The sequence below is a fragment of the Daktulosphaira vitifoliae genome, unplaced genomic scaffold (assembly GCF_025091365.1).
Source record: "Daktulosphaira vitifoliae isolate Bord-2020 unplaced genomic scaffold, ASM2509136v1 Scaffold_3, whole genome shotgun sequence".
Classification (NCBI taxonomy): Eukaryota; Metazoa; Arthropoda; class Insecta; order Hemiptera; family Phylloxeridae; genus Daktulosphaira; species Daktulosphaira vitifoliae.
In genome coordinates, this window is record NW_026099574.1 from 39,721,088 (window position 1) to 39,748,232 (window position 27,145).

A 27,145-nucleotide genomic window follows, 5' to 3' on the forward strand; every position below is an offset into this window, starting at 1 on the left:
ATAAAATTCAAATAATTAGTAATTGAATGATTAGTAAAAAAAATGACAAATTTATTTGCAGTGAAAGAGCTGAAAAAAAAAAAGACAGTGAAAGATTATTAATGAAAGCACTAAGTAACAATTGTAAAGAAACATTATATAAAAACGGTATTTTTTTTTTTTGCATCCATTTTTTACTAAAAAGAACTTACACAACATAATAATATAAAAAGTTTTCTGTACTTATCATAAATAATAGTGAAATATAATATAAAATATAACAAGATCATTTGATGAATTATTTTATGACTAAATAAAATATATTTTAGCTATAATACGTATTAAATATATTAAAATATTGCGAGTATATATTAAAAAATTGTGATAAATATAGTTATAAATTTTATAGATAGAAAAAAAAGAAGGATAAATTAAATTTAAATAAACATGTAATCCTTGTTTATTTATTTTTAATTAAATTGTTAAAAAAATTGAATAAGGCATTATGTAGTCTTTTTTAAGCACATAGTTGAAAATCTTCGGGTAAATAAAGGATTGTAATCTTGACTTATATTTTCTTCAGTCAAAAACATAGAACCTAAAATAATATAAAATTTATATTAGAAATTTTAACATTAAATATAAATAATCTATGAATCAAAATATTAATGAGTTATAGATTTACATTTCGAACTTTAGCACATTAAAGTAATAATAATTTCGAACAAAATTATAAAATACAACAAATGTGTTTTAACAATATTTATTGTTTTTTATTATATTTTCTGAACAATATAACAAATCTAACAATTATTAAAATAAAAACATATAATTTAACCAATTAAATACAAACTATTAATATCAAATAGATTAAAAATTGTCTAAAATGACTGGAGATAAAGATGATTTTTGAAATTTTCATTGAATGATAAATTTTTATAGTAAAAATTACATTAATTGTATTCATAAATAAATAAAACTATCTAGAACGTTATGAAAAAAAAAATTATCGTTACAAAATTTATTTCCTTATATCCAGGATGGAAAAAATAAATATAAGCCAGTCAATTAAAATTTTGCAAATAACAATAAAATCTATATATTACTTCAAATATTTGTTTAATCTTTTGAATGCCCTAGGGTGTACTTTTCTGAGAATAAAATACTACTATTATTTGAATTTTTATATTTATTATGATTTATCTCTAAAATACTAATCTATTGTATAATAATGTACTATTTGAAAATTAATTCAATTTTAAATTATATTCAAAATACATATTAATATTCATATAATGTTAATACTTCAACATTTAATCGAAAACCAGATGAATCGTTCGCAAATGTTTAACTAGACCCCTTTTATTCGCAAATGTTTTGAAACAAATGGAACATTGGAAGCTTGAACAAATAGTTGTGCAAGTACTCGAATGATTAAGATAATGTTCTAAGTTATTAAACACAGTTTTACAATTAACACAGGGATAAGACTCTACACTTGTAGTAAGAGATACATTTTTTTTATTATCCTCTCTTAAAGGCTGAGTTTTCAATAATTCAGCCTCGATGTTTTGAGGAATGATTGTTTGTGGAATCACTGTCGGTGTTTCCAATAACTGACGCAACACTGAAAATATTTAATTAAACTTATTAAAATACGCTTCATTTATTTCAGTATCAGTAAAATTAACACTAGTTAGTAGATAATAATAAACCAAGTTATTACAAGCATTTAAAATGTAATATACCAAAGATTTACTTACAATTCATGACAGATGAAGGTCATAACAAAAAGTTTAATCAGTTATAAGTAAATCATTTGTTATAGAAACACAAAGCACAGATTATTTTTTTCAAGTAAAAATATTAGCAATAATTTTATAAAAATAAATAAACTATTAAATCTTAACATTTCATTTCATTTGTACAATTTCAATCGATTGTGTTATTATGTCAGAATAAAAAACAAAAATTTAATGAAAGTATCTTGGTTTTATATATAATACAATTTTAATTAAAATATTCCTTAATTATATTTGATTATATACTGAAATCTATGTATGAGGGTTATATGTTTGAGCATAAATTTTATTATAATATTGACACTAATGCACAGATATCAAAGATTTCATAAAATTGAATAATACAACTAATCAATTTAATATAATGTTTTAAAAATTTCATTGATTATGCAGTCAACTATAATTATAATTATTCGGGTAATACAATGAAGATTTTAAAAACTTACTACTGGAGAAAATTTAAAATAAAGTAAAGCTATCTAATTTTATAAATTATATAATATTATTAATATAGAAAAATAACACGTTTGTATTAAGTAAAAATAAATTTTATTACTAAAAAAATAAAATTAGTACAATTTTAGTTATCTACAAGTTAACTTTAAAATATTTTGTGAATTAATTGAATGCTTTTTCAATCCATCTTTCCGAGAAGAGCGTTTTAGGCAAGGAGTACAGTGAATTTTTTTAAGGGCCCATTCTATTTTTTTATGACTGTTTAACTCGAAAGTTCATCTTAAACTTTGACCACAATTATTTGGATAAAACAATTTCAATTTAAATCAGTAGTTTTCTGAAATAAATAAAATTTTTTAAAAAATTGAATTATTCTTAATTAAAAGACATTTTTGTAAAATTACAAATGACATTAATAGTATCTTAAGGTATCTAAATACATAATTACAAGTCTATCACAGCCATATTTTCTTTTAAATAATTATTCTAACGTCAATTAAAAAACTTCACGACTATTTTTAGATCAGATAAAAGCATATTAATTACATACTTCTTTTATTTCATTTTTTTTCAATCAATAGTAAGCTAACAAATAAATTCAGACTATTTCAATTTTATTTTATATAATTCAAGAATATTTTAAGATACAAATAGTATGAATAAATCTCAATTTTCAACGATTAAAAAAATGTATTAGTCATTTTATATTTTAACAAACATTATATTATTAAATGTATGAAATAGTATAACAAAATTATTATTAAGTATATGCTATTTTAACCAATTTTAATAAATACAATATAAAAATAAAGCTATAAAAACAACTATTGTTTTCAGTCAAAAAATGTAACATTTTTAGTCTTATCTGTATGTTCTTCGATTAAAAACTATAAATTAATTTATAAAATAAAAATATTTATTTATAATTGTTTTAGCAAAGTGAAAGTTTAACATAAATATAAAAATAAATAGAAGTATTTAATAATACTGTTAAACAATTTATACATATATAAAGTTTTACATATTATTTTAAAATGAGGTAGAAAAGAAAGAACCGGATTTAATAGGAAACATTTAAAATTAGTAAAATTTCCAAAATTTCCTACTTTTAGAGATCTTTTGATAGAGTGAGAATATTACTTTTGAAAACATCTGACGTGTTATCACAAAAAATAAAAACACTTTTATTGTAGCCATTTCACGTAATTATTATTTAAGACCCTTCATTACAAAAACATTTTTTATTTTTCGGCACAGTAGGAACACATAACTATTAAATCAGTCGAATAAAATATATAAAAATTATTTTGCAGGACGGTGGAACAGTAATATTTACTACAATTAAAATAATAAATCATTGAATAACAATTGAACGCATTTTTTACAAAATAGTAATAATAGCTCACAAATATTTATAAAACTAAAAAAAAAGATTTTTTAAATTACTGGCCTTTATTAAAAATAAAAAACAGCAAATGACTGGTAAACAGATAAAAGTAGTATAAAAATGATGAGCAGAAATCTGCGATGGTGTAGTCACAATTATATAATACAAAAAAAAGGAGGAATATAAAATATTTGCTGTGTCATTGACTTTTTAAATATTCTATGTTATTATATAATAAAGGATAAATTTTGGGTTTTCTAAATTTTCAAAGTCGTGAGATCCAAATATTTGAGACTAAAATTGGAAAACTCAGAAAAAATCTTTTCATTGTTTTATATAATAAAACAGAACACATTTTTATAGTAAAATCAATGGTACAGTTTCACTTTTATTTTTTAAACAAAATTGTTTGATTATTCTGTATTTGTTGCTTTGATAAATTTTAACAAATCGTCTTTTTAAATAAATGCATATTAACGATTTGTTAAAATTTAATTTAATCTAACTTTTTACAAATAATAATATTTGCAAAAAAAACTTCAAAAACATATGCATTGAATGAACTTTAAAGCGATAAGAATCGTCATTTACGGTTACTTCAATTTCTTTTTTTTAGAAGTTCATTTTGAAAATATAAATTATTTATATAATGGTAATAATAAAATAAAATAGATAACTTGATATATTTTAATTTAGAAAAAGTGATGATACACTTCGAAAATTTATTTTCAAAACTGTATCATCACTTCAAGAGTTTTAAGATTCTTAATAAAAGCCAGTAGAAATTACAAATAATAATAAAATACAAATTATTAGGTTTTTAGTTGTCCACTGTGGCCAATTCGTTGTAAACAAAATGTATTGTATTATTAAAAATTATTTAGTCATTCGACTCGCTTATAATATCTTTGTGAACTAATCCCATGTGTTTCTTCATACTAAAGTTATAAACAAATTTGCGTTGACATACACTGCACTGGTACTTGGGTTCAACACCACATTCGTAAGATATGTGCCGTTTTAGATGTTCCATACGCTTATAGCTACGACCGCACAATTTAGGACACATTATTCGTTGCAGATAGCCGATTTCTCTGGGCGCAGGTGGAGGTAGCATGTAATCTAAAAAAATGGCGAAAAATCATGAAGATTATGATTACGGTTTTAGGAATACATTAATGGAACACAGACGAAGAAAAATGATTAACAATAAAATCAATACAATGATACATAATACATAGTAACGTATAACATTAATTAGTACTACAGTGACGTAATGCAAGCCAAAGGCTATGATAAAATACTGAAAAATTTTAATTGGCCGGAAAAGATATTTTTTAATTTTTGACTACTGTCTCTTTTCTACAGTAAGTTTAAAAAAGCAAACTACAATTGTTTATTAATTTCATCAATCTGATATAATAAAAATTGAAAAGAAGAAACAACATTTAAATAAGCACAATGGTTGATCATTACTAGTTCTACAAGAAAAGCATTATAGATTATAACTGTAGTAGGTTTCTCGGAATAATAAAGTAACAAAAATAACATAATATAATGATAATATTGATAGAAATTTTATTAATACATAATTTCTTAATTTTAAACAAACGTTTTGAAAATTTGTACTGTTGCATACATACAATATACACACGTTTATATGAAGAAAATGGATACTTCACACAAGTCAGTAGTAAGCTAATTCTTAACCCAATGTTTGCATTTTACGTGCTTCCTCATGTCACTGTTGTGTTTGAACATTTTATTACAATGTGGGCAACTGAACCGCGGTGCTACCCCACACTCATAATATAAATGTTGATTAAGTCCGTTTTTGTATTTGTAAGAACGACCGCAATCATTTGGGCATTTCAAACGGCCTGTAAGTCATAAAGGAATATTAGTAAAGGTCTTCAAACCTTTTTCATTAAATTGTTCCAATGACTGTAATTATATGAATCATTTATATTGAAATAAGAGTAACGTTGGAATAACGCTATAAAACTGTAGTCATTTTTCACTTATCCGGGAGTCGGCTAGTTTTTGTACATTTACACATAGTTCACAAAAATATATGTTGCATATCATTTTAACTATACTCAATGAATGTTGAAAATACCAATTTGTCAATATATTAATTGCGTGCACCCAAGAAAGCTAAGATAAAGTAGATTAAATTAACAAAATTTCTGCACAAGTTACCAAAGGAAACTAAGGAGAACATTTAAAAAGAAATTAAACATTTATTTATAGCTAAACACATGTAAAAGATCTTTCATACATAAGATACGTTTGATTAATATTTAACCATTACCACTAAAGAGATAAAATACTTAATAATAAAATTACAAAATAATCTATCAATAATAAAAGTAATAAAACAGTATTAAAAATTTTGCCAAAATAAATTTGGAACTGTCTTCACATTATTTGATTGTTCTTTTTTTTAATGGTGTGCACTAGTACTATGTGTCTTTTCAGGTTAGCCTTCAACGAACACTTTTTTGTACAATGTGGACAGGCATACATAGGTGGTTTGCCACACTCAAAACGCAAATGTTGACTCAATCCCTGTTTGTATTTATATGACCGACCACAATTATTTGGACAAATCAATCGGACTGGAAATAATAAAATAGCAATTATTAATAATTTATAATTAAGCCGCATAATTTCAAATGGAATAGAAAAATTCCATTATACCAAAGCTGACATGATATAATAAAAATAATTAGAAAACCCAAAAAGCTTACTGAATAGTTAACTATTATAAAACTTAAAAATACTATTACTCGTGCAACTATATTTAAAACTATTTTAACATATTTAACTTTGAGTATTTATTCATCATGTGAGCAAAACCAATGGTTATAAAAATTACTTTAAGAAAGAATATATATAAAATTATAAAGAGGTTGATAGAGTATCGAAAATTATAAATTCTATCATTGTATTATATACTAGGAAAAAAAAAGATGAGTCTTTTGAATACTTAATCTCCTCTTACATTTAACTGAAAACTTTAAGTTTACAGTATTACTATAGATGAATACATTTTATTCAAGTTAGTGCTTTAATTATTATTTTATACATATTGATTCTTTGACTATAAGGATTATAAGAAACATAGCAACTATAATTAGCCAAATTTGAAAAATAGCTTTTGCAATAACTAAATGAACTATAAATTAAATTATGTATTTTAATCATACAATGGTAAATTAAATATTAAAAAAAAAGCAATATATTGATATTTTTATATCGCAATGTTGTAGGAAGAATTTGTAAGCAATTATTGAATGCCCAAGTATTACATTTGGGTATTGGTAAAAATTTTCAAAATTATAAGCCAAACAGAAATAAAAAATTATTAATTTAGGTATATAAATTTTTATTTAAATATAAGTTTTATTAAAAAATGTATAAGCTTTAAACAATATCAAAAATAAAAATGTATGTGTTTTATTTTGTATTAATACACATACTGTAAGTGATGATTGAAGAACTTCCATTGAAAATGAGGTAAATTTCAGTAATTATTTTTTATTTTAAAGAACTATTTTACGAATTTAAAGTAAGTTAAAATAATGTTTATTGAACGAACTAACCAAACAAATTTAAGTCATTTAGCTTTGAGCCACATATTATTCTAATTTATACTTTTAAAATTCTAATGATTACCTCATTTTTAATGACAGCTTAATTATTATACAATATTACTCAAATTAAGTCATTTTATCATTTTTATAGAGATTTAAAAAAGTTACAAATTATAAATAAATATAGGATCTGTGTTTATACAATTATGAACTAAAATAATATGCTTTTTTAAGTTTGATTTCACAGAACTTTTCTTTTGACAATGAGGACAAGCGTACATGGGCGATTTACCACATTCATAACGGAAATGATGGCTTAAACCTTTTTTGTATTTATAGGACCGTCCGCAACCATTTGGACACACTAGACGTTCTAAAAATAATAGGATAAGACAAATTAATAATATTACAAAGTAATTTTTTTTTTAATTAAATCTTTTTTCATTACTAAAAATGGTTGATAGACAATATAGAAAGTAAGCACTTTATAAAAATATAAAAACACTTAATGTGTAGAGTAAGTTATTTAGCTCTATAGTCATATAGAATAATGATAATTCTAATGCTAATAAAATTTTAAACATTTTTATTGAAAAACTTGTATGACAATACAAACACATGTCAATATACCATAGTATTAAAATTAAAATAATATATAAACAATACATAACAAACTACATTTCTAAATTTAAAATTGGAGACTTAATGCATTTATGAATTAATATAATATGCTTTTTAAGATTCGATTTAACATAGCTTTTTTTATTGCAATATGGGCAAGCATACATAGGTGTCTTCCCACATTCATAATAGGTGTGTTGATTTAAACCTTGTTTGTACTTGTATGAACGTCCACAACCATTTGGACATATTAATCTACCTAAATAAAATAAGAAAATAAATTCTGAAAAAATAAAAAACTATAATTTATTTTAAAAAAATTAGTGAACAAGCTTTAAAGACAAAAAAAAATTAATTAAGTTAAACCCGAAAAAAGTATAATTGATTTTTAAAGACTAATTAATTAAGAATAAATAAAATTAACCCAACATCATAAAAAGTACCTGAAAAAATTTGGATATGGGGGTATTTCTAAAACTATATTTAGATCATCAGCATCGGAATTTGTTTGGTCTTAGATTTTTTTTTAGGTGATTCTTGTGGTGTTGGATAAATTTAATTTATTTTGAAATTTTAAAATATTATTTATGAACATAAAATGACAATGAGGTATGTAATTAAAATGTCTTCGTAATCATTATATATAAAAAAAATGGAAGACCTTTTTGTTACTTTTTTAATATCATGTAAAGGAAAAATCTCGACAAATTGCAAGATTTTTTTGAAAAGGCATATATAATCTAGTTTGGTTAGAGCACCAGAAATAATTACTACGGCTCTGTTCAGATTCGAGTTGTCTTAAATCAAATCATATTTCGTTATGTATTATATAATAGAAAAGAAACTCAATTAGCTGTAACTCTTAGTTGGCAATCATTATGAACAATTGCAAATGGACCTTATTCGCCACAAAATACGGAATAAAGTCGTCTTCAAAAAATAATTTTTTTGTATGTTTATACTTGGTATAAAATTTTTATTGTAATAATAATGATACTTGAAACATTCTTCATATAAAGAAAATAAAATATAATTTTAAATTAAAAATTAGACCTTGAATATTTTATTTTTTGATAAAATGTACCATTTATTAATCTGTTACTTCATGTTCATGGCAAAATTTTTATTAACCATTATAGTCTGGATCCCGATGAAAGGGCTAATCAAGTTTCTGAAGTTCTATATATTTTAGCCTATCAATATCGTTAGAAACTCAATTTCTTAATTAAAAAAACTATTGTTTAACTTAATGGTTATATTGGAGTAGCCAGACAATCCTATAAAGTTCTTATCGTATTTCACATTCTAATCGAGGTGTTGAGTCCAAATCCAAAATTGTATAAATTATAATTTAAATCATTTACAGTAAAATATAGATTTCACCGATAGAAATTTAATATATTAAGTAGAAAAGTTTAATTTTGCTCCATACAATCTATTATTTTAATATAAAAGTAATATAATAATACGTTTTCATTTTAGTAGATAACTTTATAAAAACAAACTGGTAAAATAAGTAAAACATCACACATATCTTAATTATACATTTAGTATTAGCGGATTAGCCACAGTATTATGAATCACAGCTATATGTTTCTTTAAGTTGAATTTCAATGAACTCTTCTTGTTACAATATGGACACGCATATTTAGGTGATTTGCCACATTCATATTTAAGATGACGCATGAGATTACCTTTAGTCTTATAACTTTTATAACAGTTCTGGTTTGGGCATGTAAATAAAGAATCAACTATTCTTTTGAGATAACCTGAAAATTTAAAAAAAAAAATGTTTGTAGTACACAGCTAAACAAGCCACTACTTCAAATAAAAAGATGCATTTTTTAAGTTTTAAAAAAAATATACAATCAACTAGAGTACTAAAGAATAACTATTTAGTAAAAAACATAGAATTTCTAATCTCTTTTCCAAATTATTAACAAATTTAAGATGTTAGTTAATTTCTTAAAACATAATATAGGAAATCACTAAGATATTTATTTCTAAGTCCATATGTTATTAACATTTATCAGGTTATATACGTAAAAATATGCAGTAAGCAATATGGCTTGTATAAAAATTTTCCATAGATGTAAAAAAACTCCACAGAAACTTGATAAAAAAAAAAAAAAAAAAACTCAATTTGTTAGTTTAAAGATTAGATAAAAATCAATTTTTTGTTTATTTTTATATCTTGTGTTAAACATTATATTGAGAATAATTTGAATAACATTAAAACAAAATTTATGAAAAAACAAATCAAGTACCATTTTATTAAAAATTAGTTAATATTGAATAAATTATAAGATTTCCTATAAAAATTCATTTTTTAATTTTGGAAGTCTTATTATAACTTGTTCAATATTAAAATAATATCTATGGTTTAAGATATAAAACTAACTAACTAAACCAACTAACCAAACTAAATTATAAACTCATTTTAGCCATTTAGCTTCGTACCATGGATTACTATAATTTTAAAATTCTGACGATTACTTTATTTTTAATTACAGTTCAATTATTATGCAACATTACTCGAATTAGGTCAGATTATCAATTTCAGTACAGATTTTAAAAAATTACAAATTAGAAATAAATATAGGATCTGTGTTTATACAATTATGAACTAAAATATGTATTTTTTAAGTTTGATTTCACAGAGCTTTTCTTTTGTTATTGAGGGCTTGTCCTCATATGGACGAATTACCATATTCATAACGGGACTGATGGCTTAAACCTTTTCTGTAATTATAGGACCGTCCGCAGCCATTTGGACACACTAGACGTTCTAAAAATAAAAAGATAAGACAAATTAATAATATCATAAAGAATTTATTTATTTTTAATTGAATAAATTGTAACGTAAAAAAACTTTTTGAAATAAAAAATATATAACATTATACTACTTTTTTTTAAAAATAATTTTGTTTTATATTGGAAGTCTTAATACCTAATACCTATATTAAAATATCTGTGATTTAAGATGTGAAAATAAACAAAAAATTGATTTTTACCTAAATTTTAAGCTTTCAAATTGGAAAATTTAGTATTTTTATAAAAATGTCTATAGTTTTTTACACTAATATATGGTAGCTATCATAGCAATATGGACAAAATATAAAAATAGTGTAAGAACTCTAATCCAGTCTATTATTTACATTGAATAGAATATGGAATATAAGTTCTAAAAGCATTAATATAGTTTACATGGGAATTACGAGGAATTCAGACCTCATAGAAACATTTGTAACTCCTATGAATAACAATAATGACTAACCCCAAACTGTCAAATAGATGAGTGAAACTCAATTAAGTTTTAACACTTTTTTAGTGATAAAAAATATAGATGTCCATAAACCCAGACATCACTTTATCATTGATCACAACGATTTTCTAATTCAGTTTAGACTATATTATCAAAATATTATTGTTAATTATTTTTACAAAACAATTCAATTTAAAATGAACATTTTTTAAGATAATTAGTTAAGAGAGGTGTGTGAAATTTTAATAAGTGTTCCTCCAAAACAGAAATGTTTGTTAATTTTGTTGGACATAAAGGGCAAAGTTTTGTAATTTTGCAATTTTTTTTTTCAGTTCTATAGTTTGGATACCAGTAATCTGAAATGTAATAATTATGTTTTTAAATCTCACAAATTAATATTTATAGTTAAAAAAATTAAATTAGTTAAACATACTATACTAAGATAATTATTTTACGCAGTAAGCAGTGTATTATTTATTTCTAAAAATATAATTTATCACAATAAAATTAAAAAAAGCCAGACACAACTAAAAAAATATAAAATAAAAATATATTTAACATATTTTCATAGATAACTATATTATTTTATTCAGCTATAATATAATTTTAATAATTACCAGGGTTCAACTTTTCCCACTCGTTTAAAGAAAATACTATGTTAAAAAATGATTTGATAGTTATTAAACATTATTTTATTTTTTAATTCTAATTAAAAATATAATTAAAACATTTTTAGTATTAGAATTAAATAAGTTAAAGTTTGTCAAAATCTAACTTTCTATGAAAACTCTGTTATTATTATTATTTTTTTTTTTAACTATCGTATATAACTATATTCAAAATTTTTGAACCTATTTTGACCTTAAGTTTTACTATAAAAACATTAGTAGTAATCTAATAAAATGTTTATTAAAATTACATTTGGTGTATTCAAATAATTTTTTAATAAGACACCAATATTTAAATAGTCAGTTGGAATGACATAATTAATAACAATATGTTTAAGATGATATTTTATTGTGTATAGTAGCCATATGAACACATTCTTATAAGTAAAACTCTTAGGACAATCTTCACATACAAATTTCGATTGAACACCCACATTCATATCTCAAGTGTTGACGAACTCCACAGAGATCTTTATAACTACAGCCACATTGGTTAGGATAAAAAATTTTTCCATTGTACGATTCAGGTGAATGTTTGTTATTCACTTTATTAAAATGGTTAGAATTTCCTGTAAAATTATAAAATAAAGATTTTTTAAAAATATCTTAAATAATCCATTCACATATATCAACCCTTATTTTTAATTTATGCTAAACAAAATTCACCGATTTACCCAATTATAACATTTGAAAATAAGCTTTAAAATATATTAAGTTATTATGTATAATTTTTTATACTTGAAAGAACATTAACATAATTACATAAAAATTATTTAAATAAGTATTACATTAATACTTCAAACTGTTAAGTTTCATTAAAAAAAAATTATTTATTAATTATATTTAATATGTAAAAAAAATAATAATAGATGTGTAATGTAAAAGTACAATTACTAGAAAATAATAATTTTAAATTATTAAGATGAACAGTATAAAGATATTAAAGAAAGGCGGCTTTTCATGGATTACTTTATAAAAATAAAACATTAAAACCCAGTAAATATTAAAAAAAACATTTGTAAATTTTACTCAATATTTTTACACTGAAATTATTATATATATATATATATATAAATTTATTTTAACATTTTTACAAATTTAATTAAACTTGTGGTATATAATATATTAAAAAATAAAACAATATAAAATATAAAGAAGTAAATAAGATTTACAAAGTATAGAATAAAATAACATTTAATTTAAATTTAAATTAAATTATACTATGCACGAAAAATAAAAAGTCAATTCTAGTAAAAAATAGTGGACTAAACTAAAAAAATAAATATTCATTAAATAATTAATCGTTCGTTGGAACGCAACAACTTTTTTTTAGGAGTTCAAGGAATGTGCTAGCCGTTGATGTTTTTTGACGGAATCAGATCTGGAATATTTTTTCCCGCAGTATTCGCATTCAAAATCTAAACCACAGAATTTGAAGTGTTTGGCATAACTTGGTTTTTTATCATAGCTTCGTCCACATTTTGGACAAGAGTAATAAACTTCTGTAATTAAAATTATTAAAATATAATAATATTAAAGATAATAATGATGTAAATAATAATGTTTTGTTTATAACGTTATACTTTTAACCATGTAGAACTGCAATGCAAGGGAGTTATATACCTAAGCAGAATGATTATAACTAATATAAGTTTTTTTATTTTTAAGTAATCTTCAATATTACAAACTTTAAACAAAATAATTGGTTTTATCTTAATTAGTTTTCATTGATAGTTATTTTATTATAAAAGGTTTTTATAAGGTTTATTAAAAGTGAAATGATACTTTTTTTTTATGGCTGTTAAGCAGCAAGCTAATTAAAGATGATTGCACTAATGTGGTTCCTATTTTGATATTTATTAATTTAAATTTAATTTATAAAAGTGTATTGAAAAACACTTTAAATTAATATGTCACAAACTTTTTTTAATAGTAATATATTTCATAAATATAAAGTTAAGTTTATTCAATTACACGAAACGAATAAATAATTTAATAAAAAATAATTATTTAGAAAAATATTCGTGTTATGGTATGTTATATAATCATATATAGAACCTTAGATAAATAAAAAGTGAACAAATAAAAATAATAAGTCGGTTAATTCTGTTATTTTAGTAACGTTACTTTATTAAATATCTTATAACATTATTAAATTAATTATATTGTTTTACATTCTATGATTCACACCTTAAATTTAATTTTAGACACGTATAATTATATCATAGCTAAATCATGTCAAAAGGATAGATGAATTTAGATATATTTTTATTAATAAACGATATAACTATGAAAAAATATTCATTTTTATGTAACTATACATTCATAACATTTAAAATAAATATATTCACGCATTATTTAAAGAAAAAGGGTAAAATTCTTATTTTCTTAAATATAAAATCACAATTACTTTTTAAAGGGAAAAATTTCGAGAATTTAAAAACAATAAATTAATTCTAAAAACAAATTTTTAATTGTAAAATTTTTAACAATCAAATTTTAAAACATCAATGTCTTGTGAACTGTTACATTGTGACGTATAAGATTTTGTTTTTGTGTAAATGGACGACCACAAAGAGTGCATACAAACTTAGGCTCCACACCACATTCGTATTTTAAATGCGAAGTCAAACTGGGACGGTATTTGTATTTTTTACCACAGCGTGTACAGATAAATGAGTCCATATCATCTGTGTGACATCGTAAATCTGAAAGAAACCGTATAGGTCGTATGCATCATTATACCTTTGAAATTATTATTTTTAATTGAACTTTGATAAATAAATTAATACTACATTTTGTTTGGCGAAACTAGAACATAGTCCTGAAGAGGGCATACAAAGAAAAATTTTCACTGAACCTCCAAATGAAAAATAAATTGTATTACCCTCGTTATCTCTATAAAAACGCGTCAACATTAGATTTTTAATATTGCTTTGAACGTAACAAATAGATAGTATTGTGTAGATAACTAAATATTTTATGAACGTTATATATAACTGAAGCACAGGCATTGGTGAAAATTTGTTCAGAAAATATTTACGTGCAAAAACAACTAATCAGATATGCAACAATAGCATTATTTACGGTTACTTTATTACAAATATTAGATTACCAGATGAACAACACTTTTAATTAAGAAAACGATTCCATTTTAATAAGATAATGCAGAGATCATGAATTTACAGAAATATTAGGACGAAATAACACTAGAGCAACATTTAAATATAAGTAAAATTGTTTTCAATGAAAAATTATGGTTTTATATCTATAGTTTTATGGACGTTTATCATATGTCTCTTAAGATGCTGCTTCCACGTGAATTGCCGACCACAAGCATAGCACTTAAATTGTGGAGCAACACCACATTCCATTTTTAAATGACTATTCAAGCTTGTTCTATGTTTATACATTCTGTTACATCGATGACAAAGAAAATGATAAAATTTTGTATCTGAAAAAAAAATTTAATTAATCAAATGAATAGCGTAACATATTAAGGATAAAGAGCTATACGAATACAATAAATATTAAATGTTGTAATACATCAGTATCATTCTAACAAAAAGCCATTACAAATCGCCTGGAAGGAAATACAAAATCGCAATAATTTGATTACAGAATAATAACAAACCATACTAAATATCTCACTTTAAAATTTATTTCACAGAATCAGAAGTTTAAAAAGAGTTACAAACAACAATTCAACAATAACAAAATAGATAGTTATTAACACAGAGTATAATTATAACAAAATACATCAGAATAATTTCAACAAACAAAAGTTTCTTATAAAGAAAAAAAATGGTATATCTCTAAATTATTGTATAATGTAATGAAAGCAAATGCCGTTTTAGATGAGTTTTTTGGTGGAACTTTCGCCAACAAATCGTACATTGAAACTTAGGATCGACTCCGCACTCAAAACGTTGATGTCGTCGTAAGTTAGGTTTGTATTTGTACCATTTACCACATTTTAAACATTGGTGTTGCTGTTGTATAACTGCAAAATATAAATAAAAAATGAAAGCAAACACGGGCAGAACTACAATCAATCCTATAAATCGATATACATAAATTCAATAGCCATATAACTGAAGCAATTTAAAACACTACTTTTATTTTTAATGTATATATTAAGAGGTAGACGATCAGATTGCAAAAGTAATTTATATTTCAATAATTCATCGTTTTTAACAATGAATTATTTCACGATTTATGACGATATGAAAAAAAAAAAAAACATATCCAACCCAATACTTTAGGCTTCTTTGGATTTAATTTCAATTTCAAACATATATATTTTTGTTGTTATTTCTATAAATACGAACTATTTAACAATTATTTTTTAACGATTCTATACAATTTAGAACAACCAATGTACAAAAAACGAGCGAGTAAAAAGGCGACTGTTTCCAAAATTATAAAAACAACATTAATATAATATAAATTACATAAAATATAAGTTGAAAGAATCATAATGATAACTTTTATGATTATTAATTCTGAGAATCATATAGAGCAAGCAATTACAAACTTTTTTAAAATACAAAATTGTAAATTATAAAATCATATGAACAATAATTTCGTTTTTCTACAAATTATTTTTAATAATAATTGTTTAAAGCAAATTTAAATCATTGTTTTAGTTTTCTTTGGGAAATGAAAACGATAATATTTAGAAAGAAGTCCACAGTGATATCTCTAGTAAGCTAACATGATTTCTTCAAAGAACGATTTTCTATCATTTCTATAAAAGACATCTAAAACACAGAAAACATTTATAGAATATATACTTAGAGCAAATTAAGTACCCACGCTAGATATAAGAGTTCGTCAACGATATCGGCTACTTTTTTCGTTTATTTTTGAGATATCACGATAATCGAAAAAATATTTTTATAAAATATAACTGAAATTTGGTCACTTTTTTTTAATATATATATATATTATTTGATATTAGGCTAAAAACAGTACGTGATAAACTTGTTGACATTTTTCGCATTAAAATATATTTTGAAATATAGAATTAAGATAAGACGAAAAGACATTTAATGATACAAAATTCTATTCTTAGATAAGGTTTTTTTATTATTTTAACATAGTTATTATTCCAATTTTTAACAAAACACGAACAAAATAAGGTATAAGGAGATTTACACATAGAAATATTAGAGTTAGAAGATATACAACAACATTTAGTTGAAATTCAATCTGAAAAATAAGATGAAATTATTCGGCTCATCGAAAAAAAAAATCAAATTCCTATAAGAATGATAATGATGAAGAAGATAATATTTTAACTATTATTTTATTTTATACAAATTTAAATTTTATTTTTGATAAGAAGAATAATTGTTTTCAGTTATGACAAAACAATAAAAAAATATAAACACCACTTATTGTCTTTTTATTATTATTTAAAACCAACACATTGAAACTTCAATAATATTATTCAATAAAGAACAATTTTATTCATTTAATATATAATAAAGTATTATTTTTTCATAATAAAAAATAATTTGAAAATATTTTATTATCGTTATGAGATATATTTATTCTCCGTATATTTTTGATATTAATATCATTATTTGATTTCTTTGGAATATTTAAATAAGGAATTTTGTTTTTAAATTCCTTTCGCATTATATTATACACTTTGCATAAAAATAGTCTTAGTTCACATTAAATACGATAAAACAATTAAGACTTTAGTTTAAAAATGTTTTTATTAGCATTATACTTAATTAAATATAAAAACAATAAAAATAACTGCATTTATCACAAAAAATGGAAATAAATCAGTTCTTTCATTTTGAATATCGTTATAAAAAGTAGATAAACTATGCTAATAATTTATGCACATTTATAACATGACATCGTAACTGAGCTTTGTGAGCAAATCTTCTTAAACATACATAACATCGAAACTTCTTTTCAATTCCACACTCAAATTTTCTATGATTTAACAAACTTTGGCGATGTTTATAAGTTTTATAACATCTAGGGCATTTCCACACGAGTTCTGACGCCCAATTAATCATATGTCCTGTAAAAATGAAATTTAAATTTAGATTAATGGATCTATTAGATCAGCATTAAACGCTAAACAAATATCACTCTGTTTTACAAATTATAGCATATATCAAAAAGTAATTCGTCATTATTTTAATTTATTAAAACAATGAAACATCAGAAAACATTAATTTTTCTCGCTACACTTTTTGTATATTTTAATGTAGTAATTTTTCAATTAAAAATATAAAAAAAAATCATATAATTTTATTTATTGTTATTAAGACATTTGCTACACTAACTATAAACAAAATTGCTAAAAAATTATAAATAGTCAATAAAGCTAATAATGATAATTTTTATATAATGAATAAGAAACATTAATTGATAAACGTTAAAAAAAAATAATAAAATAAGTTCTTACTAATATTGTCCACTTAAAATACATATATATCTAAATGGACAAACATTATTAACCGCTGTTAGAGTTGGCAATGTAGTTATGCATATTTATCATGTGACTCTTTAAGTTATCTGGCCGTTTAGTCATTTTATTGCAAAAATGACATTTAAATTGAGCTGTTTTGCAACATTCATACTTTAAATGTTTATACAGACTTTGACGTGAGTACATTTTTCCACACTTAAGACACTTAACTGTATATTTGGTTTTATATAGTAAAATTGTATTAATGCCTTTACCTAAAAAACCATTAATAAAAAATTAAAAAATTAATTGAATAATAGATAACAGATAAAACGTTGTTAAAATGGTATGATTATATTCATCAATAATTAAACTTGTCGATATTTCATTCCAATCTATATTAATATATAGTTTTAAAGCAAGCTTATTGTATTAAATAATTTTAAAAAATTATAACAATTAAAATAACAAAGAATATATTTAAAAGTTAAATTAATTGTATATGCATAATTTAATGAAAGTTTTACGGAAAAAACATACCATGTAAACAAACAATTTTGTTTTTATTCTATACTGTTAATTGCAATATTGATACCTAAATATCTTATTATATAAAATCATTATTATTATTATTATTATTATTTAATCTTAAACGCCCAATTTGAAAATATATGATTGTTAGAGAGGATGGGTAAACTTAAATAGCTAAGGGCAACAGAATTGTACCCTAGTACACCTACGCCTTTATGTACGGCGGATTTCTAACGAAAAATGTATTTTTTCAAAAAATTATATAATTTAGAATATTCCAAAATAACTTTTATAATTCATAATAGTTCATTATTTATAAGCAAAAATGTATTTAAGGAAAATTCTAAACAATTCATTTATTTAAAAAAATAAAATATTAAGGCTAATGAAATTTACAATAATTTTTTATCATTTAAACAATTCATTATTAAAATATTTTTATATACAAATATGTTTTTTGTAACATTATAATTTCAAGGCATTTAAAGAAGGTTAATGATATTTTCGGAGGTATTTTAAGTTTAAAACCTAGTGCTAAGTAACACCAAAGAATTTTGAAGACTCAAAATCATGAGAATAATTTCTGTTATTTGCATAGATTGTCAGAAAAATAAAAAATAAAATAATACTCCTTCATTGTCTTAATTTTAATAGTTAGTAATAATTTTTACATTAATTGACATGTTTAAATAAAAAGAAATAATAACAAAAAATAACAATAAATAGCATTACATTCATATACAACAAGAAAAATAACGCAATTGACATAAATGTCTGTTGAAGGTCATTGCACGATATAAAACTAAATGTATAATTTATATACTTTGATTTTTTATGTTAGCTTAAAAACTTCTACGTGTTATTTGAGGAAATATTTTGTTCTTGCTTTAATATACAATACTGTATAATTCATTATTAATATTTAACGATTATAATAGTCTACTGCGAAATAAAAGTTATATTTAAAAATAAATTAATATGACCTAAGATCTTTAAAAAAGATTTAATCATTCGAAATACAAAGAAGATAATTGATTTAAAAAATATGATAATTTTTTAATACATCATATTATACTTTTTATTTGTATAATATTTATATATAAAGATGAAGTTGAAAAAAAAATTAAATAGAATTGAAAGGATAAAACATATAGCATATAATTAGTCTAAATTGTGTATTTATGCATGATAATTTAAAAAGCAATCATATCTAAAAGACTATGTAAGGAACTAAGTCTCATAGTTATAAATTGCTCAAAAAATATTTTGATTAAATTAAAAAAATTTATCGAAGTTTTAACATTTATTATAGGAAAACAGGGCACAAAAAATAAAGTTATTATAGAAATAAACAGGTTGTTATAAAATATTTAATGTTTGATATTTTCATTTAATTAAATACATGAAAAATTTAATAACTATTAATAATAAATATTAAGTATAGGCTATACTCAGTTTTAACGGAAAAATTATTCATGCATTATACAAATGATATTAATTATTTTTTACACACTTTAGTACAAAAAAAAAAACAAATCACAAAACTCTAAAGGAGTTACTTATTTCAAGAATAATACAAAATATACACGGGNCAAAACTCTAAAGGAGTTACTTATTTCAAGAATAATACAAAATATACACGGGTAAAAAATGTTTAAATATTTATACTAGAATTTGGAATTACATGATATATTTATGCTAACAATAATATTTACATCAGGTACAAGTTATATCAGCATCTTATGACAATTAGTCGACCAGTGATAGCTTTTAGATTATCAAGAAGATTGATACTAATGAATCTTAAAATGATACTACTATATACATAAAATATTTACAAGATAAAATTACTTGATTTTAATGAATTAAAAATAATAATACATTTGTTCTATTACAAATAGTAATTGACTAATATAAAAAATAATTTTTGTAAATAAATTAATAAAAGTTAATTAATGATGCTTTTTATCATTTTTATTGATACCATGTATAGTTAATAAATGCATTTTATATGTTTCTGGCTGTTTATACAGTTTATTACAAATGGGACATTGAAATTGAGGCGACACGCCACACTCATATTTAAGGTGACGAACTAATCCTTTTTTATATTTATATTTTCGACCACATTGTTTTGGACAGTAAAAGAAGTCAACTTCGCGTTTAAAGAAATATCCTGTAACGTAAATAAATGATAACAAAATAATCATAAAAATTATACATACTAAAAAAAATTATTTAAATTAAATAATCAAAATAAAACAAGCATTTGTAAAGCTGAAATATTAAAAGCAATAGTAGAATATGGAACATTATAAGACAGTCGAAGCAATAAATGAAAAAACAAAACAAAATTAAATTGTTATTTATTTATTTAACATCAAATACACATTTAATACAACTAAAAAAATACTAATATTAAATGTAAAATAAAAAAACTATAGCATAGATACAATTTATTTTGAAAATTAAAATATTATAATATAATATATATTATATTTTACATCTTCCAATATATTGGTTCAAAAGTTATCATTTAGGCATTATTTTAGTTGGATGATATCCTCTTTAAAAAGATAAGGAATAGCCCTGAAAAATATTTAACTACTTACAAATCGAGAAATAAATTATACTAAACAATATCAAACATTTTTTTTTTTTTGCAAATTATTATTTTAGATAAAATTTAGCGATCAACGATAAATTAATCACTCTGTTAAGTTAAAGGATGTGACAATGCCTTATACACACTGTCTCAAAATCGATACTTAGTTTTATGCTGACTTTTCGAACTTGTTTTGAGTTCATCTTCGCAAAGATAGTTACAGGTCCGAGATTGTATCTCACGAATATCTTAAAGCATTTAGAATAACTATCAATCGGAATATGAATTTTGCAACAAGTTCGAAACGTCGACACAAACAAAAGACATGGATATATCCGTTAATTATCTAATAATATGTGTGAATAGTTATATAAATAATTAGAAGAAATTCTAAAAACAATTATTCCTCAGTTTAAAATATACGAATAATAGAATCAAAAATAAAAAAAATCCGGCATATGTTAATATACTAATTGTATTACAATTAAACTATTTGTATCAATTATATTTGTGTATAAATTAATAGATTCAGGGCTGTCCCGAGGAGCGTTGGGGAGTGGCACACTCTTCTCCGTAGTCAATTGTTTTTGTAAGCAATTTTTTGAGATATAAAGATATAAAAAAATTAAATAAATAAATACCTAAAAAAATTAACATAAATTAAAAAAAATTATTTAATCAGAAAAATTAGTTTACATCCTCTCCTAGTTTTTTCTTCGGGTTAACCTCACATAGATTTGAATTTTTATTTCTTGATCATTGTCAAATATTTTGCTAAAATATTCATAAACGATTTATTTTATATTCATTAATTTAATTTTTAATGATTATTAAATAAAAAAAAATGAATTATGTGTAAAACTTACCAGCCTTAATAACATATTTTGTATTGCAAAAATTAGGTACAGAAAATTGTAATTTTTAAATATATTTCTTGAATATAAAATTTCACATCAATACTAAATAAAATTATAAAGTACACTTTACTCAAAAACAAATGTTGAACCTTATCTTTTTTGTTAACAAATGTATTTCTTTAATATGCTAACTTTTAATGTATTTTTTACATTTTAAAAAATAAACTACTTAAACAATTTTAACAAAATCCAAAATCATACCAACATACATAACAATTTTTTGATAAAACTTCACTAATAGAATTTAAAAATGAGTCATCTTGACATTTAAAGAAATAAAAATATTCAATCAAAAATACTTTAGACTATATTAAAATATACGCAATGGAATATGGCACTAAGTTGATAGACAAGGGAAAGTATAAATTATTATTATATAGATATTTAATTAGGTTATATATGATGTTTCTTTTAGTATTGTTGAAAATAGTTTCATTAGAATTCATAATTCGACCATAATGCTGAAATATCAACTGATATCAAATATATAAATTATTTACTACAAATACTTAAACTGCCAAAGAAAATTGAAGAATTCAGTTTTCTAAAATTTCATAATATACATGGTGATTAATTAAGGATCAGGCACTTACATTTTCGGAAACCATTGAACATTTTTGTTAATTAATATACTGATTAAAAAAAACTACAATAAAGTATAATTAAATAATTTTATTTTCCATTCCTTCTATGATAAAAAAACGTTAACATTAATTTTTTTAAATGAAAATTTAAATTTACTTTTAGAATATTACCATATATTATTAAATATACCTATTTTTATCTTTTTATGAAAAACAATTTACAAATTGATTTTTCTTATCATTTTTTTTATCTAATCAACGGTTCCTTTTAGCTTCGATGCGAAGCTAAGAAGGTATTGGTTTTACTAAGATGTGTTTTTTTTTTTGTGTCTGTTACCCCTTTTTCTCAGCTCTCACCAAACCGATTTCTTTCAATGATACGTCAAAAGATCACAAATCGTATCTAGTCGAAGACATTACCCTAAAAAATTGAAAAAAATTCCCTCGTTCCCGTAAATGGGGGAAACCTCCAAAAAAATTACAAATTTAAAAATGGCTAATTTTCGAAAATTTTTCAATTTATTTTACTTAAAACTGCCGTTACTTTTTTAAAAATAAACATATCAATATAATTCTTTTTTTTATAGATGCATGATGTCATTACCTATTATTTGGTATATTTTTTTTAGAAATCTGACTTTTTACCTGCCTACAGGGGGGGATTTATAATGATAACTTTTTCACAAAAAATTGACTTTTTCAACTTAAATTTTGAAAGTGTTCCGGAAAGTCTGACACTTTTCTATATATATTAAATTAAAGCTAATGTAATCTACTTTATTATGTAAAAAAAAAATTTCGGACTTTATTTTGTCTTCACNATATATTAAATTAAAGCTAATGTAATCTACTTTATTATGTAAAAAAAAATTTCGGACTTTATTTTATCTTCACGGTAAAAGTGGCTACCGAATGCTATTTTTGTGTGAAAATTTTCGATTTTGTATTTTACATTTTTAACTTTATTATGCTATAACTTATTGTAAAGTGTATGGATCAACACAATTTTTTTATGAGAAATAATATTTTTCAATAATCCTTTTTCATTCGACATACTTTATCTTAATCAAGATATTAATAAGGAACTAGCAGATCATGTAGCTTTTGGAATAATACACCAATTTTTTAAAATTTAACACTATCTAAAAGTTTATTGATCAATACAATATTTTTATGAGAAGTAGTATTTATATAGATCTTTCATTGGATATACTTTTTTTTTTAATCAGACTATTTCCCTATATATGGGGGGTCTTCGAATATTAAAAATGCATATAGAAAGTAGAACTTTTTCAACTTAACTTTTGAAAGTGTTCCGGAAGGTCTGACACTTTTATATATATTTTAAATTGAAGCTAATGTAATTTACTTTATTATGCGAAAAAAAAATTTCGGACTTTGTATTTTACATTTTTAACTTTATTATGCTATAACTTATTGAAAAGTGTATTGATCAATATAATTTTTTTATGGGAAATACTATTTTTTAATAATCCCTTTTTCATTCGACATACTTTATCTTAATCAGGATATTAATAAGGAACTAGCAGTTTATGAAGCTTTTGGAATAATCCACCAATTTTTTAAAATTAAACACTATCTAAAGATTTGCATCGAAGCGTTTTTTTTTTATAGTGATTTTAATCACTGTCAGATATCATTATACTTGATCCAACTATGCCACGTCACCACTGTGCCGCGACCCCCCTGTGCTGGTTTTTTTTTTTTATCATAATTTCAAGTTATAAACAGGAGTTCCCATTTAAAAAATGTATAAATAAGGACTCTGATCCCTGAAGGGTTGAGAAAACATGTATTTAACTTCATATTATTGTATATAGCCTCCTCGTCACCCTGGAATGGGTCCCTTAGGCCCAGTCCACATTCCTTTTGCCTCTTCCTAATTCCTGCTTATCCGGGTCTAGGCTATTTAATGATGAGTAGCCTCAGCCTACCTCCCTTTTCCTATGGCTTTCTACGGGGTAGAAGTCGCCTCATCCAAGGCGTCTCGCATAGCTATGAGGTATGCGGCCCGCTGGGGCGTCTTTCTGATAAATATAGTTTTTTTAACAAACAATATTATCTTTTTGAAATATTTAATATTGTCAGTAGTTTCCGAGAAAAGGAGTGTCTTATCCTTAATGAATTAACCTGCATATTTATTGATTCATGGATAACAATTTTCTTTTTACTTAAACCAACATTATAGAATAATGCAAAATTTCTTAATGATTTTTAAAACAAATAAATAATTAAATGTTTAATTTGCATACAATAGTAGCATTCAATAATTCATATTGTTGTAAAAAAAAAAGAAAAAGAAAAGCAGACAAATTTTGGCTTTTAAAAATCATGTATGACTCCAACATAATAACAAAATGATTTATAAATGTATTTTGTTATACGAATTGAAGTATATAGATTAGTATAAACTTATAATTTGATAACTTTAATTACATTAACGACAAATTGTTTTTGGTTTTTCAAAATTATTTTGTAATTTTACTTTTGTTATTATAATTAATTTTAATTTTTAATTTATTTTTAGTGATGTTTAACTCGAGAAAAGAAAATAGACTTTACTCTTGATAATAGACTTGATGAAGGATCATTTTTGAAAAGTGACAAAAAAAAGGCCATGTTATTCTATATTTAAAAAAAAATTTACTACATATTGTTTTGATTTTTGAACTCCTAGTCTACTATAACTATAATAATTAAGGTATCCGTTTTGTCCAATATTTCCTTAATTCAAAATAAGAACTCCGTTTTTAAATTTATTTATGATATACTAGAAATTAAAATATAGAATTTATATAATATATAGAATTAATAATTAAATGTGAACAAATATGAAGCTTAAATCATTAATTAATTTAAATTTAAAATGCAGTATATACATACTATGAATATGGATAAAATTAAAGTAATCAAATTTTAATTTTATTATATCTTGTTAAATGTTTTTTAGTACTAGAAACATTTAAAATTTTCAATAATACAACAGATTTTAAGAAATTTTATAAAATCTTAGGTAATATTTTAATATTGGTAACATAATAATGGGCATATAATTAAAAAATTATAATGAGAAGAACACAAAAAAATTATTTTCATTGAAGTATTGTTATTACAGAATTATTAGAGTTCCGTTAATCTGAAATAATTAGTACTCTAATAAATAATTTATTATAAATTATAATAGTGTATCTATGATATTAAATGTCATATAACATAGTAAAAAATATTAAATTCTTAGATAATAGATAATCCTTAAAAAATCTTCCAATGTCTCTCCTTACCTGATTACATCCAACATTTACCTATAAACATTTAATAGCCAAGATAAATTAAATTCTTTTCCTATGATTATAAAGTTGCTTGAAATGAAAGAAACTAAATTTTGTAACTATTTTAAATGTATATAGAGACAGAGTAATACAGAGTTTGAGATGGAATTATACCTGACATGAGACTTAAGTTAAACTAAAATAGTTAATCACATATTTGTGATTTTAGGAATGTGAGAGAACTGTTTTCCAGGGTCAACCTAATCCAAATTTTAGATTATAAGTGGACACACTTATAAGATGTAAGGGATGAACTTAAAAAATGCTTTATGTTCTATAAATTAAGTAAAATGTGTAACTAAAAAAAACCAATACAAATAATTAACATTATTTTTGTTTTTGATTATTTAAGTAGTTTGTGATAAGTGATTTAGCCTGTACAGCCAAATACTGAAAATAGAATAAACACTTCCTTTTAAATTAAAATTTAATTATTATTGATAATTATCAATAATAAATCAATTGAGTAAAAATTTAATTATTTGACAATAATATTAAATTATTTAATTACACTAAAACATTACATCATTACCATTTATTTAAGATAGAAAACTTTTTTAAAATGAATTATTATTTGTTTTAAATATTTTTACAGTGAATAAAATATCAAAAATATTTAATATAGAAATGAATTAGTTTTTAATAAATTTAATAATATTGCAAATGAAAAATTACGATTCAGATAATATTTGTTACCTTATCAGAAATAAAATGATTAAAAGGGTGAAATTTATGTTACCCGAAGTTCTTCATTCTTCTGAGAGACATGGAAATATTTTTTTTAAGTATATACTAAAGTATATAAAATTTTTACCATTCAACACCACAATGTCAGTAAAAAAAACCCAGCACAGGGGGGTCGCGGCACAGTGGTGACGTAGCATAGTTGGATCAAGTATAATGATATCTGACAGTGATTAAAATCACTATCAAAAATAA

General features: G+C 22.7%; 3 protein-coding genes across 3 annotated transcripts in view; all 3 read right to left on the minus strand.

Moving 5' to 3' along the window:
* Positions 1-7,024: 7,024 nt before the first annotated feature.
* LOC126902153 (uncharacterized) lies at positions 7,025-8,011 on the minus strand. The gene is made up of 3 exons (XM_050679180.1): positions 7,899-8,011; positions 7,727-7,820; positions 7,025-7,648 (listed from the first exon to the last, which is right to left on the minus strand). Exons 1-3 carry the CDS (start codon positions 8,009-8,011, stop codon positions 7,388-7,390), a joined length of 468 nt encoding a protein of 155 aa, XP_050535137.1. The 3' UTR covers positions 7,025-7,387.
* On the minus strand, positions 7,954-11,634 carry LOC126902683 (histone-lysine N-methyltransferase PRDM16-like). The gene is made up of 3 exons (XM_050680250.1): positions 10,552-11,634; positions 9,390-9,613; positions 7,954-8,103 (listed from the first exon to the last, which is right to left on the minus strand). The coding sequence occupies exons 1-3, from the start codon at positions 10,667-10,669 to the stop codon at positions 8,095-8,097; spliced, it is 351 nt and encodes a 116-aa protein (XP_050536207.1). The 5' UTR covers positions 10,670-11,634; the 3' UTR covers positions 7,954-8,094.
* An 8,789-nt stretch (positions 11,635-20,423) lies between these two features.
* The window catches only part of LOC126902154 (uncharacterized), a 12,201-nt gene continuing 5,479 nt past the window's right edge, over positions 20,424-27,145 (minus strand). The window contains exon 5 of the mRNA XM_050679181.1: positions 20,424-20,926. Coding sequence (XP_050535138.1) covers positions 20,703-20,926 — 224 coding nt within the window. The 3' untranslated portion in view covers positions 20,424-20,702. The remainder of the gene's footprint in view (positions 20,927-27,145) is intronic.

Bases quoted from the DNA above. Each gene is read 5' to 3' on its own strand.
- LOC126902683 (XM_050680250.1), bottom strand. From the start codon at position 10,669: ATGATATTATTAATTTGTCTTATCTTTTTATTTTTAGAACGTCTAGTG. The intron at 9,614-10,551 runs GTAATTCGTCCA...TTAAATTTTCAG, and splicing joins TCAGTCCCGTTATGAATATG to GTTATCTCAAAAGAATAGTT.
- LOC126902153 (XM_050679180.1), bottom strand. From the start codon at position 8,011: ATGTATGCTTGCCCATATTGCAATAAAAAAAGCTATGTTAAATCGAAT. The intron at 7,821-7,898 runs GTTTGTTATGTA...TTGTCATACAAG, and splicing joins ATTTTAAATTTAGAAATGTA to TTTTTCAATAAAAATGTTTA. The intron at 7,649-7,726 runs GTTTTTATATTT...AGATTTAATTAA, and splicing joins ACTTACTCTACACATTAAGT to AAAAAAAATTACTTTGTAAT.